Here is a 19,488-nt window from a genome sequence, read left to right on the forward strand (position 1 = left end):
TTGATGGAGGGGAGAGAGAAATAGAAAAAGGAGGAGTAGGAAAAGAACAAAGTGAAAGAAATAAAAGGATTGAAAGAGAGTTTGGGGGAGCGGAGGGAGAGAGATAAAAATAGAAGGATTGAGAAATAAAAAGGAAAAGAACAAAGTCAGAAAAATAAAAGGATTGAAAGAGGGTGGGGGTGAGAGTGAAATGGAGGGAGTTAGGGAGAGAGACAGAGAGAGAGAATGAGTGACAGAAAGAGGGGCACACAGAGAGACACAGGCGAGGTGATGAGAGAGGCAGAGAGAAAGACAGAAAAGGCCAAGAAGAACAGAGATAAAGATGAATAAACATGAAGACAAATGTACGGCGAACCATGAAAAAGAGCTTAACCAAACACTTATTTCCTTTTATTGGTCTGAAAACAATGTGGCCTTAATAATCAGACAGCTTTCACAAATCACAGCTTTTATGATCTGCCAAGGCTGCCAACAGTGGCTTGACGTACAGCTGTGGCAGACGGAGCCAGTGAGGCAGCAAGGCTGTTTGCTAGAAGCAGGAAATCACTTCATTTGGCATGATGATGTCATTTTAGAGGCATTGGCTAGATCCCTTTAAAGGCCATATAACTCAGTCCAGGGTGACTTCTATTTTGGCATTATTTTTATGAGTGAAGTCTTAATCCCTGCAATTTGCAAGAAATGTATGTTTTTTTACAAGCCAGCAAAGTGTCAAAGCTGGAATAAGTTGTGCAATATCTGCATGAAAAAGCCGCCAACAATGTGAACATGCACTGAATGAATCTGGTGAACCGTCGAGGGAAGTTGAAAGCATTTTGGTAGGGCCAAGTATACTTTAAATAGGAAACATTTTCACAACTACAAAATGGACAGAAAGGGGTCCATTGATTACAATGGCCACTGAAAAAACTCACTTCAAAATCAACAACTTCATGCCTCATAGTCTAGAATGTTGTAAGTGCTGCAGATGTGGATGTGCTACCTTATCCTGTTCCTGACGGCTGAGGAAGTCCCTCCGCATGCGTTCGGTCTCCATGGCAGCGGATTCCATGTCCTGCTGCAGTGAGAGCACTTTCTCAGCCAGAACAGCTCGCTCTCCCTCCAGCTGAGACAAGGCCTGAGAGAGGAAGAAAAAGAGAGAGAAAGAGAGAGAAAAAGAGAGAAAAAGAGAGAGCGAGAGAGATAATTGTACTTACTGTACCAGTGCCAGTACCAGTACCAGTGTGTACACGTCACACATATCACACACACACACACACACACACACACACACACACACACACACACACACACACACACACACACACACACACACACACACACACACACCTGCTGCTTGAGGTTCTCTGCCTGCAATAAGCGATCATTGCAGTCCTGCTGCAGTTGGGCCATCTGCTCACGCAGCTGTAGGTGCTCATTCTGACTGCGCAGTCGCACCTCCTCAATTTCAGCGCGCAGACACTCCTCCAGCTGCTCCTTCTGTGCAGTCAGCTCTGCACACAGCTGCTCCTGCAGGAGCTACAGACCCAGTCATCATAAAATACAATACAGACACCCCAAAGGTACAGCATATGGTACAGCACTGAGCTAGCTTCTACACAGGTACACAAGCACATACTCATGCTATTCGTGACATGGTCAATGCAGCTTTTGACACGGTAACGAGACAAAACAGCAAGGCAACAGACAGGAAGATTGAAAATGGCAAACAGACAGGGAAGGATAAACAGTTATATTCAAAGACAGCCAATCAGTCATCCAGACAGACATGCAGACAGACAGAGAGATAAATGACAGGGGCCATGCCTTCTCCCTGCGCTCTGCATCCAGCTGTTGCTGGTAGCTGCTCTGGGTGTTGCTGAGAGAGAGCTGAGCATTCCTCTCTGCCTGGGCCAGCCTCCCCTCAAGAGCCTGTCTCTCCTGGAGAGCCCTGAGGGCCTGCTGCTCTGCATCCACCTGCTGCCGAGCCACCTCACCTAGACATGAACACACACACGCGCAAACACACACACGCGCGCCACATGCCACATCCCACACGCACTCTCACACACACACACACACACACACACACACACACACACACACACACACACACACACACACACACACACACACACACACACACACACACACACACACACACACACACACAAACACACACACACACACACACACACACACACACACAACACACACACACACACACACACCAACAAACACACACATGCACACACAAACATACACACACACACACATACCAACACAAAACACACACACAGTGTTAGTAAATGACACGTAGAAACATGAACAGTGCCGCAAGCTCAATAGAGATGAACCAATACTCGGTTGCGTTGTTGGTGGCATTTCCGTATTCATGTTAACAGCTGGGCCTAACACTGGACAGTAGCCTGAGGTCATGTTTAGATCAACTGATAACACAGTAGATATGCTAATCTACCATATCAACTTCATAGCATTATTGACATTATTATACTTTAAAGAGTTTTTGTTGTTGTTATTATTGTGTGGTTTTCTTTATACCTCCTGCATGTTGTATGGTGCTCACTTCTGCTACCTGCAGCCCTCACCAAAGAGCCTCCTTGTGTGCACTCACGTGTCAGGGCCTCATTGGCCAACACCAGACTGCGCCTCTCTCCCTCCAGTCGACTGCAGTCACCATCCAGAGCAGAGGCCAACTCCTGCCCCTCAAACAGAGCCGTCTCCAGAGCCTCCTTCTCAGCCCTGAGAGAGAGAGAGAGAGAGAGAGAGAGAGAGAGAGAGAGGGGGGAGAGAGAGAGAGAGAGAGGGATGGGGTTGGGGTTAGAAACACAGAGAGAGTGGGAGAGGGAATGAGGGAGAAGAAGAGAGAGAAGAGAGAGAGAGGGAAACATTCAGACACACTGAGAAACGGAGAAAGCTGTAGCTAACATCAATAAAGTCCTCATGAACAGAAAACATTCTGAGCGAGAGTGAGGGTGAAATTTTTTGGCACTAATCTTTGCTGATGGATAGTTTTAGGACAGTATGATGTTGGTAATTAGGAAAATAAGAAATACTGCTGAAATGTATAATAAAACACAGAAATGCTCCAACAGAAAGATAACTCAAAAACCCATCCTCCACACCACTCACACACATACAAACACACACCAACTCAACTCAGCCCTCCTCACGAAAATAGCATCCTACACACAAACAAACCCTGACCCATAAACAAACGCCTTGTGCAACACATACACACGTTTTCCAAGGAAAGACACTCTCACTCACTAAAGCAGCCCACACACATGGCCTGACGTACACCAACAGCTCTACACATTATATTAACACACACATACATACCAAGCCCACCAACAACCACCATCTACAAACACAGACACACCCACTCATGCACATACACATAACCCACAAAACAACCACCCCTTCCCACCAGTCAACACATAGCAATACACACACACACACACACACACACACACACACACACACACACACACACACACACACACAAACATATCACCAACAGCTCATAAACACCCACCAGTTACCCACCGAGCTCACACACAGCGTGGCAGGCTCAAACACAAACACAAACACAAACACAGTGAAAGGTCTAAACACACACACACACACTTCCACCCAAACCCCTGACCCAACACACACACACACAAAAAGGTACCTGAGGGCTGCCAGCTCCTGGGCGAGGCCAGAGCCTTTGCGCTGTGCAGTGCTGAGCTGGACCCCCAGGCTGGCCTTGTCTTTGGCCAGCTCGTCTCTCTCGCGCCCCGCCCGCTCCACGGCCCCTCTCTGGGCCTCCAGCTCCCTCTGGACCGCACACAGCCGCTCGGACAGGGCCTGCCGCTGAGCACTCACCTGATAGGAGACGAACACACACACACACACACACACACACACACACACACACACACACACACACACACACATCTGTAGACACATAGGTGAAATACACACACACACATGCCCATAGCTAAAGAGACATTCAAATATATGACTTGACATACAGTCAGAATATATACACACAGGCATAAATATGCCCCAAATGTGACATGGATTGTCAGATGCACATATATATATATATATACACATACAGGTACAGCACACACATACACTCACAGGCAGGCAAGAAAGCACATACCCCCGGACAAGCATGACAAAATGTGAGGGATGTGTCATATGGGCACACAGCAACACAAATCCATAGCATAAACAGGCACACACAAACACTAGTAACCACACAGGTATAGTGTGCATACTCTGACAAATACAAGTGCTCAAACTTGCTCATACTCCTCACAGCTGACAATAGTACTATAATACATTTTAATAGCATGTTAAAAATAGTTAACATTTTTAATCCACATTCAATAAATGCTTCATAAAGCATTTACAACAGTAGGGCTACAGTATCCCACACAAGTATACAGACCATGAAATATGTCCACAAAACATTGGTTAAATTACGAGGTTATGAAATACTAATTACTAAATACCCACTCGGTATGCAACAGACGCATGCACACACACGCACGTGCACGCACACGCGCGCACACGCACACGCACACACACACACACACACACACACACACACACACACACACACACACACTCACACTCACACTCACACTCACACCACACACACACACACACACAAACACACACACACACACGTACAAGAAACAAATATGCATGTACATGGAAAAACACACAAGTGCTTGGACAAGGAAAAACACATAGGCTGGCACACACACATGCACACACACACTCCGATCCAGAGAAACAACTCCCATTCACAGAAAAACACACATACTGTATACACGCACAGTCCAAAAAAACGCATACATATTCATATATTCTGATCGAAAGCACACACTCAGTCAAGACACATTTGCTCCGGTTATCTTTGGCCAGGCATAATCCAAAAGAGAACTAATTTACTTAGTGTGTCGTGTCTGACTGAACCCGGAGGTTGATTTAAGACTTCTTCCACATGAATGATATCTTTCTTCTGAATCAGCAAATTTGTTACCGTGTCAATCAGTGTCGATTGTTGGAATGAGCCTGTGAATGTCCTCATAGAAACGGCCCTACGCTGTTTACTGTAACTAGTTAAATAGCAGGTTGTTCAAATATTTCCATGAAATTCTAGAAGTTTCCCTGCTGGGCCGACAAGGCAATTTTCTGGTGTGCTATCATCGCACAACCTCACAGGGCAAAGCCTTGAGTCCCGTCGTCCAGTTAAAACTGTTTTTAAAAGTTCAATAAGTTTAAAGAGTAGTATTGCCTCTTTTAAAGACTCAGTGGCTCTTCCTGTGCTAAAAAGTGTAAATCCACCTGAAATTGTAAAATGGAGGTATCTGGTGTGGAAAAACCACAATCCAAAAGAAGTCTAGTTTCATTGGGCTATGTGGTGCAGATGGGAATGAACTCTTAAAGCTGATGAACAGACAAAATTAAGCGATGACCATGTTCTCTCGGGAACAAGGATCCAATGTAGAACCCTGAGCCTTACGAACCCTTAAAGACCCTTCAAATTGTGGATCTCAGTGATGAAATGATCTTTACAGAGTATTAATGTAATGTACTCTTCAGGTGAATTCTTCAAAGGAAAACAGAATCCATTTGGCCAATAAAAGGTTTTCCATCATGAAAAAGGCTCTAGGTAGGGTAGATGTTGAAGAACTCTTTTACTTTTGCACACGAGGCAGCAGCAGTTACAAAGAAAAATGTGAGGACTTGGCCAACCATTTTCACATTTTCACCTCTTCTGTTCACAGGGCGGCTGAACACATGTCTGTGAGGCTGCCGGTGCTCTCTGCACCATCAGGGAGAAAGGGAGAGAAGAGAAGAGAGAGAGAGAGAGGGGGAGAGAGGGAGAGAGAAAGAGAGAGGGAGGCCTGGGAGACTCACGGTGGACAGAGGTGTTCATTTATGAGCTTCTCGCACTCATCTCCTCTCTTCTCCTCACCCCACTCCTCTCCTCTCCTCTCCTCTCTTCTTCTATTAGATATGGCAGGTCTGTCATTTCTACTCATCCTACGCAGCATGTCAGGGTGCGTGTGACCCCCCCATCTCAGCAATTTGACCCCACCCCCACCATCTTCACAACATCCCCACCTTCCCCAGGCAGTCCTACAAGCCCCGAGTGAAGCCAAGGTTCCTCCTGGACGTGTGAGGAAGGTGATGAGTGGTGTGGCAGATGTATCCAATAGTTCCTATTGGGCTCCTCTCAATGTGTCAACGAGGCCCTTTGCAGCTGAGGGCTGTGAATCACATGTAATGGTAGTTGGGGGAGTGTGTGTATGTGTGTGTAGTGTGAGTGTGTGGGTGTGTGTGTGTGTATGTATGCGTATGAGTGTGTGTGTGAGTGTGTCTGTAAGTAAGTGTGTTTAATGGACTGACCTGCACACGCACAGAGCTCTGGGACTGGTGTGTGTGCTAGTGCTCTGAGAGTGTACACGTGTGAGCGCGTGGCTGTGTGTGTGCTGTGTGCCAGAATGTTGCATGCTGCTCCAGCACCTGGACCTGCTGTCTCTTTAGTAAGTTGACTTTGGCCTTTATGTGTCATTATGGAAGCATGTGCATTTCCTCCACCCATATTTCAGAATGAATCTCTCTCTCACTACCTCTCTCTCTCCCTCTCTCACTACCTCTCTCTCTGTCTGTGTGAGTGTGTGTGAATGGGACATACACCGTTATTTTTGCTTGTGTTACCATGCGTGCACGTGTGTGTATGACATTGCGAGCACATATCATATGTTTGTGTGTGTGTGTGTGTGTGTGTGTGTGTGTGTGTGTGTGAGTATGTACTGCATGTGTGTGTGTAAAACCCCTCATACCTGGGCATGCAGCTCCTGGGCCTGTGTCTTCTCCTTGAGTAGCAGGCTGAGCTGGGCCTCCAGGCTGACTCTGGCCTCCTGCAGCTGGCTCTCGGAGGCCTCCAGGGCCCGCCGCTCCACATCCGTGTCCTGGAGCTCTTGGTGCAGACGCCCCGTCTCCTCTCGAGCCGACGCCCGCTCAAGCGCCGCCTCCCGTCGACGCTCGTCCAGTGATGCCTTCTCCGCTTCCATCTAAGTGGAGGTAGATCAGAGAAGACTCAGTTACAAAAAAGCTGAGCCTGACTGTGTCATCAACACATTATATCATATCAACCTGTCACTTCAATCATATCCTGCCTAACCTGTCGTGTCAGGTACCAGTCAGAGTCCAGTGATACAAAAACATCATGCAACCATTACCAGCAGATCTCATGTTAACATTCAACAGGTTGTTTCCAGTGTGTAACATCCATCAATATTATAGCATCTGAAAATCTGAGTTACTGACAACTACAGATGATGCAACACTGTCATGTCAATGAACAATGACTGTCCTGATGACCTGTTTGGGTTGGTCTCTAGCTAAGCTGTTGATAGTGCGTGGGGTTTTTTCTTGGTTGTGTGTGTGGACAGCGTGTCTGACCCGTAGTAGGATGCGATTGAGCTCCACTTTGTCTTTGGCCAGTCCTTCACTCAGGGCGGCCATCTTGGCCAGGGCGTCCCGGAGCCCTGCCTCCTCACTCTGCAGTCTGGTGATGGCTACTTCCTGTTCAGCATTCTGAGCTTCCAACTGTAATGACACACACACACACACACACACACACACACTCACATAAATATTGATGCTGTTGTGCACACACATGCTTACTTTATCTAGTAATCAATTGTAGGGGCATTCAAAAGTTAGGATTCCTAGCTTTGACCACATCTTGAATGGTTTGGATGAAGGACATGATAACAAGCCTATGACAGGTCTGCTGTCCTCAGGTGTATTTCGTCTTCCATGAAGCCTGGTTAGGACAGCAGTAGCACACCTCCAGGGGTTTGACTGTCAGTCGATGAGTGATTCAGGGTCTGTGCCCTGCTCTTTCGTATACATCACTGACTTTACCTTCGTGATAGCCTGGGCCAGACTGGCCTTCTCGTCTTCCAGCACCTCCTTGTGCAGGGTGAGCTGGCACAGCGCCTCCTTCAGGCACACCAGCTCCTTACGCAGCTCCGAGTGTCTCGCCTCCAGCTGCTCCGCAAGCCTCTGGCTACAGGGAGAGGACGACAGGGCAGGTCAACACAGAGAGGGATGAATTGGTGTATGAATGAATGAGTGACCATGTGAAAAAAACAAATGAATAAAGTAGAACAGGGTGGATGGTGTTCAGATGGAGCATATGAAGTAATTTAGTGCTTTTGTCCATGAATTCATGATCCTGTGTCTCAGTTTGTGTGCATGGATTTCATTATCTTTCACTCATTCAGCTTTAAATGGATGAATGACCTAATAAAGGCATGACAGGAAGAATAAAGGAATGGTGGACTGAACAGTCTCTTCAATTTATAAAGAACAGGGTGACATAAGAGAGCAGATCAATGACTCAATAACTGTAAAGATGGCTTGTCTATTTAATGTAATGTTTTGTACTGTAAATGTACAGAAGACCTAAAGGCCTTATAACCTTAATTCACGCAAACACAGCATATCAGCACACACGCGACCCATAGTACCCTATGAAGTCAAACGACTCTAGGGGGTAATAAACTCTGCACACTAACAGCAAGAGCAGTGTAGCATAACACACAAACAAAATAAACACATGCCCAAATAAACAAAGGCACGCAGGAAAGGAACAAACACACACACACACACAAACTCACACACACACGCATAGTTCTATTCATCTAAACTGCATGAACGCACATCAACTCAAGCAGATGTTTACATAAACACTGTTAGCGGCAAAGTTAAGGACACTCTGCTGAGTCAGAGGTTGCCCATCCCTTCTGAAGTGCTGACTCATTCTCTGCGACTCAGTCTAAAGACCTCTGGGGCCGCGGAAAAAACCTACAACTCAGCGAGCACAACAATCACTGCCGGCCTCTCCAAGCGGATCACTGACGGCTAATAGAAAGCATCCCTCCGGCGGCATGTGTACGCAACACAATCCGGTTCCCCGGTGTGAAACATGTGTGGTGTTGACGTGACTTAATGAGATTGAGTTTCAACAAGCAAGCCCCTAAAACAAAACAGCACGGGCGAGCACATGGGGGTTACTCTTTTAAGGCCTGAAATCGTATCTTGGGGGCGCGCAATGGAAATGTATGTGGGGCTTTGAAATATAATGTGCTGCGAAACAGTGTTTAGATCTGGTTTGGTTCATTAAAGCAGCGGGCGGTGGAGTCTGTGCCGCTTCTATTGAAGCAGTGTGCCAGTCTACGGCTGGTCAAACTCGTTCCATACTCTGCGTCGTGTGGTGCAGACTGTGGTATATATATATATATATATATATATATATATCAAGAGAGCCTCTGATTGTAAACTGGCTCCTGAATAAAGTAAAGAAATCGGAGGACTAGGGGGGACAACTGAAAGGAAAGACGGATGACTGGGCCAACCGGCATGTATATCGCCAGGCAGAAGAACGTATCGACAAGGGTGAACACATGGATGTAGCGAGGAAGGGCATTAGGGATTGATGGAGCCATGAATGGATGGGCAGAGATGATGGAATCAGTAGACAAAGGATACAATAGATATCTTAGGTGTGTGGATGATTAAGTGAACAAAATGAAGAACAAATACAGGATAGATAGATAGATAGATAAGTAGATGGACAGATATATAGATACTAGTACAGTTACTTAGTTACTAGTTAGTTAGTTTATTAGTTAGTTTAGGAACAGCTATAGGCATCGTGTGGCGTACCCTCTCTCTGCCTCGGCGCGCTGATAGGTCAGCTGCCTCTCCAGGTCCTCCCTCTGCTGCCTAAGCAGATCCCGCTGTCTCTGCGTGTCCAGCGCCAACATGCACCCCGCCTCCAGCTCGGCCCGCTGGGAGTCCAGCTGCTCCCGCAGCCCTGAAACCTGCTGCTCCAGAGTCGCCTTCTCACTGACACACACACACACACACACACACACACACACACACACACAAAGGAGAGGCAAAGGAGGGAGACAAGAAGAAGGAAAGAAAGAAAGAAAGAATGAACAGATAAAAAAGAAACAGTAAAACTATATTCATGTGCAGATAGATGACAGTAAAAGAAAACAAAAAACAAAGAAACATGAGGAATTCATTGAATGTAGAAGAAATTACAAAAAGAAAGAAACAAAGAGAGGGAGGGAGAGCCGAAAAGAGAGAGATGAGCCGAGAGGAAAGACGAGAGCGCAAAAAAAGACTGATCTCAGCCGTTCAGCTGGGGCCCCAAAGGCCGCTGTCCTATCGGGCTGAGCTCAGAAGCGCGCTCTCCAGAGAGGCTCCTGCGGGAGGGGGCCGGGGAGGGCTCCTCCACACAGCTGCGCGAGCACCGCTGCCCAGCACACTCGGCTCCGCTGCAGGCCGCCTCTCACTCAAGACACCGACTCCAGGCTCTCCGTCCGTGCCATTTCTGACTGAGAAGACAGTGTCTGAGAGCGTCCTAAATTAAAAACATCGTGAACCGGCGATTTGATCGAAATTGAGTTTGAGCCTCCTCCCCCCCCACCCTGATGTTCAGCGGCAATGTTTAGGAGAAGTCTTTCATGCTGAGTCATACTCTCCTGCAAAACAAACTGAAGTGGCGAAATGTGAAGTGTTTTATCCAGTAAGTGTCTCTGGAAGCTATCTGGAAGCTAAAGGAAGATGTTTCACAACTGAAAGCGGAACTCTGACCCCTCATGTTTTCCCATCAAATCTACTGCTCGAACGGAGGCCAAATGACTAAGCACTGTGTCACACGTAATACAGGGGTCACCTACTGAGCTTTAAGGAGTCACAATTGCCAGGAACAAAAGAGAGCTGAACTGGTGATCACAAACCATATGGCATTGATTAAGACTTCACTTGGTGATCTGATTCTACACATATGTTATGTTGTACCCAAAAATCAGAACGAAATGTAACAGGTTTAATGAGATGTAACTCAATTAAATTTAAACCCAACTCAACCCAATTCAATTCAGTTCAATGCGGTCCAAACTGAAGCTCAGCAAAAAATCATCTCAGCCTTGTGAAACATACACGAGCTCGGTGCAGCAACAGTGTGTTCACCTGCTGATGATGTCCAGCGAGCTGCGATACCTCTGGGCGTCCCGGCGGCTCTCCTCCAGGGTCCGGTCCGTCTGCAGGCTCTCCTGCAGCAGCTCCTGGCCCCTCAGGTCCAGCTCCCGGCGTTCCAGCTCCCCCTCCTGCTGCTGTGCCCTCAGGGTGCCCACCTGCTCCAGCGCCGCCTCCAGACGCCCACGGAGGTCCTACAGGGAGGAGAGGAGGCAGACTGATTACACTCTATTAAACTGCATAACTTAATACTCATTAAGAATCTACTGATAAACAGCTTTAACTAAATGAGGAACATTTTGGGGTTCTTTACAGCTTAAATGTTCTTTACAGCTTAAAAGAATCCATCCAATCAAAGGGAACCCACCAAGGACCCAATGTCAGGGGATTATATGCAGTCCTTATGGCAGTTCTTTCAGTGGGAGTACTATTTGACAAACATCACTCCATTTTACTTGGCCCATTCCTCCTTTTGGAGATGTTCTGCTTTACAGTATTTAGTTCTGATAAACCTTATTCACCAGATCCATGTCAACATCCCTTTAAGGTACGTTAATATTCAAACAAACATGTTAGACACTGCTGATTTGTGGGGGAAAACTTAAAACTTAAGATGATTGCCCTGGAGTACACACTTAGCCCCCCCCCCCCCCCCCGACACATGCCCTCTCTGACCTGGACTTGAGTCTGTCGTTGTGTCAGGGCCCTCTGGACCGCCAGCAGTGTGCTGTCCCTCTGGGGAGAGACGCCCCGCAGCGGAGAGGGGGGGAGAGAGCGGGCGTCTGCTCCCTGATTAGTGCCCTCCAACATGGCGCCATCACCATCCCCACGAGCCACCTGAAGAATGGCGATAGAATGTGAAACTCTACACTTAAAAAAGTTATATATCCTAACTGGCACCTTGACTAGTGCTTAACTTGCACTTCAGCAGTTACATTCCTGCACTTCTTTTTCTTTCTATGTCGTTTTTCTATTTCTCATATAAAGTAGTATTTATTGTTACAACAGGTTTTTATTGCTCTTAGCTTGACTGTTCTCTCCCTTGTACGTCGCTTTGGACAAAAGCGTCTGCAAAATGACTAAATGTAAATGTAATGTAAATGTATATATAAATATACAAAAGACATATACATGTACTGTTATACATGCAATGCAAGAACTATCTGTGTTTGTCTGAACTGGCTGGACTATGTCTGAAGTATTCTGTGAAAGTCTCAATACTTTGCACACTGTGTACTTTGAAAAAGGTGTGGCTTCTAATTATGTCACACTTGCATAAAAGATTGTGTTGCTTGAGTCACACACACCAAACCAACCTTCACCAAAATCACTTTTTTTTTCTGGGCCGATATCTTCACTCTGGGCATCATGTCAATAAAGTCCCACCCCTCTCATTTTACCCAATGTGTCAAACCAAAACAGCTCTGATACCTAAGCGCTCTAATCTGATTTAATTAGTTCTGCCTCGTCGTCAGAACTACATTTTTCTATTTAGTTTTAAACACTCCCTCTACTCCCCCGTTTGCATCTTTGATTCACTGTTGAATGAAGACCTTGCATGAGGCAAATCCTATATATCAGGGCTTTGTGTTGTGGAGAAGGCTGGTCAGACCTGGCTGATGCTGTGCAGGATGTGCTGAAGGGCCTGGATCTGCGTCTGCAGACAGCCCCTCTCCTCACACTCCTCAGCCCGACTCAACTCCTAAACAGGAAACCACACAGGGGGCAGAGGTCAGCCAACACAACGGCCACACACACACACACACACACACACAAACAAGGCTGCTGACAAACGCCAGGGCTCTCCACCCAGACAAAAGTCAACCAGGGCATTGTGGGGTTTATCAAAAGTGCCAGTCAGACTAAACCTCCACCATCATCAAGACATTATCCACCCTCTAAAACACACACACACACACTCACACACACACACACACGCAAACACACACACACACACACACACTTCCAACAATGGGCCTCACCATTCTGTCCAGACTAGCCTGCATGGCGGCCAGGCTAGACTCCTTCTCACTGTTCTGCCCCCTCAGATGCTTCACCATGTCTGTCAGCTCCAGGATCCTACACACCCCCCCACACACAAACATACATATAAACACACACACACACACACACACACACACACACACACACACAAACATACATATAAACACACACACACACACACACACACACACACACAAACATACATATAAACACACACACACACACACACACACACACAAACATACATATAAACACACACATACACACAAACACACAAACATACATATAAACACACACATACTCACACAAACAGACATATATATACACACACAAACACCCATACATATATACACACACACATATACAAAAAAACATACACATACACACAAAAACATACACATATACACACACAAACAAACACATAAACACACACAAACACGCAGTCACACAGGCACAATTAACCCCCCCTCTACAGATACTACAGATGCACACACTCAAATATAAACACACAACCCCCCTGTTTAGGTCCGTGTGTGGACTCATGTGAACTCTCTCACCCCGCGAGCGCTCGTGTTGCACAGAGAGTGAAAAGTGAGTCCCTGTGGTTTGGGTTTAAGACAGGCCTGTGAGGACACTGAGGATACTGACCCTTCAGATCACTGGTGCTGCTGGCAGAAGCCCAGTGCCCCGCTTTACACACACACACACACACACACACACACACACACACACACACACACACACACACACACACACACACACACACACACAGGCGTCTAACATCTCTACAGATTACTGTCAGAAATGTAAAGACGTTCAGTATACATATATATAAAAGCCAGAACCATCTCATACGATCTCTTGGCTCGAGAGGACGTACACCCATAATGGTTTTGTCAAGTCAAACAGAGGGATTGCGTTACCTGTGATACGGGTAGGAATGTAAAGTGAAAAAAGGGTCAGACAGTGTTATATTCAGTGTTGATATCACATGATTCAAACAGAAATTACGACATTCTGCATTGAGCATTGTAGTGAGGCGGCGGTTGCATATCATTTGATCTGCGTTAATCTTCAGGGAGTTCTGCTCCTCTGCAAACGCGAGGATGACGGGGGTCAGATATCAAGAGGGGATTGAGATTCTTTCAACGCTCGTCAGAAAAAAAAAATCTCTTTTGTAATTCTGTCATTGGCAAACAGATATATCAGGGCTGAATTTGTCACATGTGGGACTTCCATCAACAACCGCAACCTTTGCTGGTATTCTCTCCTCCACTCTGACCACAATAGCCGAGGCAAACTCCGGCCGCGGCGCTGCGAGTGCCGGGGGAAACGACGAGCAGCGGATATTTCTCCCTAATGCTGTAAACCAATCCACTCACTTTCTGTCCCTCTGACAACTTTTGGTATATGTTTCCTTTGACTTCAGCCAGCAGCACTGTTTAAATCCCCTGTGTTCAATCCAACAACGGTTTGGCTGGATCTCCCTCTCTCCCTCTCTTCCTCTCTTCCTCTCTCTCTCTCCCTCTCTCTCTATCTTGCACACACACTAACTCTCGTCTTGGCCGAATCTCTCCCTCTCTCTTTTCCTCTATCTTGCTCATTCACTCACAAACTCTCTCTTTGGCTAGATCCCCCTCTCTCTCTTCCTTTTTTTTTTTGCTCTCTCTCTCTCTTTCTCTTCCTCCTGATTTGGCATTTTGCCAGCTCTGAGCGAGAGGAGGAAAACATCAGGCGTTCGGGGGTTGGACGGACGGACGCTGTGCTGTGCTGCGCTGCGCTGCCTGGCCCTTTGCCGTTCATCCAGGGCCCTCAGGACAACGCTGAGGTCATGGTCAAGCTCGGTCACCTTTGCACCTGCGCCGTTTACTTCCCAGTGTGTGGAACCAGTAATCTGTTTCATCTGGGCGGCCTTGGGTTGTTATTTTCATGCCTGAGAACTGGGGTGCCATTGATTGATTTCTGCCGCGGTGGCATCTTTCAACAGCATGCAGAATGCATTTCCTCCCTTGTTTTTTTTCTCTCTCTGACTCATTCTGATCCAGTGAAGAAAGAACAACTTGTAATAATGCCGTGTGAGCACTGGCAAGCAACTAAAAGTAACAGGAAGCTTTATTGTGTACATCCATTTTTGGGGCCATAAGTGTTTGGAAATGGCCCCAAGGTTGGGCAATAACACATGGAAAAAGGAAACTTTTCCATTCATCAAACATACTGTATGTTGATTTCACAACCACTACCAAAGTTCAAGCAAGTGTCAAATTGCACTCTATTTTTCAGCAAGGTGTAGTATACTGTCCATATATGAGGAAGAAACTAGGAAGAAGATTAAAGCTTCTAAAGGGAAGGAGAGATAACGACACAAGATTAGCAAATAGTCACGCTACCAAGAAAGACTGACCGACAGACAGGACAAGACATGACAGCATGGACACAGCAAGAGAACCACACCATGTAGTTGTCAGACCCACATGCAGACCAACACCTATCAGTGCTTGTAGATTATCACCCAGACAGACCTGGAGTTGAGCTCCACCTTCTCGGCATCCCAGCGCGCCTGGAGCTGCATGGCCTCCCGCAGTCTCTCCCGAAGCTGCCTCTCCAGCACTGACACCTCCACACCAGCGGGGGCGCACTGCTGACTCACACTCACCTCCAGGTTCAGGCAGGCGGCACGCAGCTGGCGGCCAGTGCTTACACACTCCGCCCGCATGTCAGTGAGGTTCCTAGTCACACACACACACACACACACACACACACACACACACACACACACACAGACACACACACACACACACACACACACACACACACACACACACACACACACATATACACACACCTTTAGTGCAGTTACTGTGACCCAGCACTTAAATTGCCAGGAGAAATTAAGCTCATATATCTGTTGCACAGCAGTTTATCTCAGGGTGAGAGTAAGGTGGGGGTGATGAGGTGACAGGCAAGAAGGGTGGATGGGGCTATAGATGGGGGTTTATGGCTGGATGCTTCGGCTGCCTGAAGCCATTAGCCTCCACGAGGTGACCTCGGGAACCAACCCCTTTGAACGGCGTAGCGAGGCTTGGAGTGTGTGTAGCCACGAGCTTTGGCCTCTCTGCTGATACGGCAGTGGAGTGTTGAGTAATCCCCCATCGCAGCAAATTACTCAGCGCTGCTCAGGAGCCACTCCGGGGCTCTGACAGGAGCCAAGACCGCAGATCCAGCGCCTTATCCTGATGGATGGCTCCGGCCCGACCCTCTGCGAGGGCTGTCAAGCCCCAGATCTACCCCCAAGAGGAGAGGACTGCACTGGGGGGAGAGAGAGCTGACCCACCTACCCCCCCCCCCCCTCTTCCTGCTTTGATCCCAGTCAGGGATAAATGAGACCAGGGGAGCTGTTTGGTAGAGGTGGTGTCGGTGATACGATGTGTGTGTGTGTGTGTATGTATGAGAATGTGTGTGTTACAAATGAGTTTGTGTGTGTGTGTGTACGAGTCGGCGAGTAAGAGTGAGTGTGTGTTTGCGTGTCTGTGTGTGTGTGAGGATGGGGGTGTTGTTGGAGAGGTTCAGAGGTGCTGAGGTGAGGGAGTTTAGCTCCAGGGGAGGCGCCCTGCTCTACTCACCTGTCAGCGAAGGCCCTGAGCTGAGTGAAGGTGCTGCGCAGGGAGGCGGCCTGGCGCCACAGCGCCCGCACACGCGCCTGCTCACGGCCCAGTCTGGAGGCACTCATCTGAGGGATGGAGAAGGGGAAGAGACAGGGGGGGGGGGGGTGCTGGAGGTCAGGCTGGAAGAGAGGCGGTCGCTATCAAAGCAATTTGTTTGAGCAGGGAGGCCTTCCTTGGGAGAAGAGTTGCAGTGAGGAATCATTTGAGAGCCTGTTGCAGTGGAGGAGTCGTTTGATAGGAATTAACTAAACTGAACACCAAACTACATATACAGTCTATACACATATAAACATATACACCATTACTCATGAACACCCACACGTGTATGTAAATACAAAAAAAAACATATCTGTAAATAAACACATATCTACAGGCATGGGTAGAAAAACACACCCAGGAGGACATAAATAAAAAACTAGAGCCAAAACGCATGTGTGTACAGTACTGGGTCCCACTATACTGTATGTGGCCATCTGCAGAGGGAGCGCTCAAGTCTTGCCAGATGTTTGCACCGTGCAACAAATTCTCCCTCCCTCCCTCCCTCCCTCCCTCCCTCTTTCTGTCACCCACCCTCTGTCCGAGTGATTGGAATGTTTTCACAGGAAACAACAGCTGAGAAAATCAAAACAGAGGTTTAAAACAAAGCCCAGTGTCCAGGCTGAACAAACAGGGCCATGGGTGGAATTCCATGAGTTCCAACGTTTCGTTTCATTGGGCTTGGGTGGAAAAAGAGGGGGAGAGAGAAAGACAGAGGGTGATAGAGAGAGAAAAATGAACAGAGGGGACAATAACACAGACAGGTACACAAATCAATAGCAACAACAGCACAAGATCTCGCTACACCCCCCCTCCCACCATCTCTCTCTCTCTCTCTCTTTTTCCTTCCTCCCCCTCTCCTCCCCCTTTCCTTTCCTTCACCCCTCTCTCTCTCTCTCTCTCTCTCCCTCCCTCTTTCTCTCTCTCTCACCTCTTGCTCCTTGCGCAGTCGCGTGTCCTTCTGCTCGGCGTCCTGGCGGGCGCGCCGCAGGCTCTCGCTCAGGCCCTGATTGGCCGCGGCCGCCTGCTCCAGCTGCTGGCGGAGCAGCGCGTTCACCTGGCTCAGGCCCGAGCACCTGCAGAGCGGAGCAGAGCAGAGCAGAGTGAGGTAAAGTAGCCTTCATCACCTGCCAACATCCCCTCAGACCAGCACCTCCCGCCACCTCCTCCTCTTCCTCACCACCGAGAGCAGAGCTGGCACCCTCGCCTGTCAAAGCCCGCTAATGACACACACTCATTTTCATATGTAGGCACACTTCAAGGACACGCATACACATGCACACACGTGCACACACATATACACACATAGTCACACACCCTTACATGCAAACATAATCATACAGCCATGGAGCTGCATACAGATCATACATGCAGGCACACACACACAAAACTAAGTATACAAACATATATAATCAAACATGCACAAAGACACACAAACATGCGCACAAACACACACAAACACACACACACACACACACACACACACACACACAGACATACGTACAAACACACCCATATGCTGCATGACATCTTTCCCCTTCCCTCCCTCCCCTCCCTCTTCCTCCCTCTCCCTTCTATTCCTCTGCCTCCAGCCCTCCATCATTCGGGCCACTATATCACTCCTACATTTACGGGCTCATAAAGCAGTGGCCCTCAGTTCTGCCGTTGCCAGCCACGCTTACCGGGGGGTGAGGGGGGGAGGGGGTTGGCCACATGGGAGATGGATGTAGGGATGAGGGCCACAGCGCGCATGACAGTTTTATAAAGACTGTGTCAGATCTACACCCCCATCCCCACCTCCACCCTTTCAAACCCCCCCTCACCCCCCCCTTAATTGCCACCAGATTCTCTTGTTCGCTTGTCGTTTGCAGGGATGTTTACATCAGCCTGCCCGGGTCTACACCCAGTAACAGCGAGCGCTGCCAGTGTGTGATGTAGCAAACGAAAGCAATTTATGGGAACAACATTGGAGAGAGGGACAGGGAGAGACAGAGGGTGGGAGAGAAGGATTGGGAAGAAGAGAGAAGGAAAGAGAGAGAGAAAGGGGGAGAGGGGGAGAGGAAGAGAGAGAGCGCGTGCGAGAGAGGGAGGGAGTGAGCGAGAGAGAGGGAGAGGGAGAGGGAGAGGGAGAGGGAGAGGGAGGGACAGAGATAAATGGAGACAAGACAAACTTCATCTAAATGATGTGTGCTAAAAGTTTGTGTGTGTGTGTGTGTGTGTGTGTGTGTGTGTATGTGCATGTGTGTGTGTGTCTTAGGGGCTGGGGTGGAGAGGTGGCTCTCCAACATTTTGAGATGATTTCAGACAGCATTAGGCGCTTGTTTGGATTCATTTCACACGACAATGGAGGACAAGTTTTCCGTGGCAACTTCAAAAAGACACACTGACGCGGCCCCGAGGTGGCCTACCATAACACGCCGAGACAAACTACAGGAGCCGGAGCCACGGTACAGGGCTTAGCATTATTTATGGCTCTTAATATGCCTTGAGCTGGAGCTGGGAGGCTGGTGGGGGGTGGGGGGGGGGGACTAAGCTGAGAAGCTGAGAAGCTGTGCAGCACTAGCGCAGCTAAATGCTGGGGTGCTAACAAACAGCCGCAGCTGGATCCAGCGTGGCAGTGTGGCAGCGGAGTGGAAATCCAACACGACACTCGCTTCCAGCACAGCCTGGGCAGAGGAAAAAGAGCTACGGAGCCTGAACCGGAGCA

The 19,488-nt window shown here is 48.1% G+C and overlaps 1 protein-coding gene across 1 annotated transcript in view; it reads right to left on the reverse strand.

Moving 5' to 3' along the window:
• crocc2 (ciliary rootlet coiled-coil, rootletin family member 2) overlaps positions 1 to 19,488 on the reverse strand; it is a 57,114-nt gene that overhangs the window by 16,505 nt on the left and 21,121 nt on the right. Inside the window, exons 7-23 of the mRNA XM_042708987.1 lie at positions 17,713 to 17,857; positions 16,704 to 16,810; positions 15,603 to 15,809; positions 13,062 to 13,158; positions 12,692 to 12,781; positions 11,755 to 11,916; positions 11,074 to 11,273; positions 9,751 to 9,933; positions 7,945 to 8,089; positions 7,477 to 7,623; positions 6,855 to 7,085; positions 3,677 to 3,870; positions 2,615 to 2,742; positions 1,656 to 1,976; positions 1,584 to 1,591; positions 1,330 to 1,518; positions 983 to 1,117 (exon numbers count right to left, since the gene is read on the reverse strand). Coding sequence (XP_042564921.1) covers positions 983 to 1,117; positions 1,330 to 1,518; positions 1,584 to 1,591; positions 1,656 to 1,976; positions 2,615 to 2,742; positions 3,677 to 3,870; positions 6,855 to 7,085; positions 7,477 to 7,623; positions 7,945 to 8,089; positions 9,751 to 9,933; positions 11,074 to 11,273; positions 11,755 to 11,916; positions 12,692 to 12,781; positions 13,062 to 13,158; positions 15,603 to 15,809; positions 16,704 to 16,810; positions 17,713 to 17,857 — 2,689 coding nt within the window. The remainder of the gene's footprint in view (positions 1 to 982; positions 1,118 to 1,329; positions 1,519 to 1,583; positions 1,592 to 1,655; positions 1,977 to 2,614; positions 2,743 to 3,676; positions 3,871 to 6,854; positions 7,086 to 7,476; positions 7,624 to 7,944; positions 8,090 to 9,750; positions 9,934 to 11,073; positions 11,274 to 11,754; positions 11,917 to 12,691; positions 12,782 to 13,061; positions 13,159 to 15,602; positions 15,810 to 16,703; positions 16,811 to 17,712; positions 17,858 to 19,488) is intronic.

The sequence above is a fragment of the Clupea harengus genome, chromosome 10, assembly GCF_900700415.2.
Source record: "Clupea harengus chromosome 10, Ch_v2.0.2, whole genome shotgun sequence".
In the NCBI taxonomy this organism is placed as follows: Eukaryota; Metazoa; Chordata; class Actinopteri; order Clupeiformes; family Clupeidae; genus Clupea; species Clupea harengus.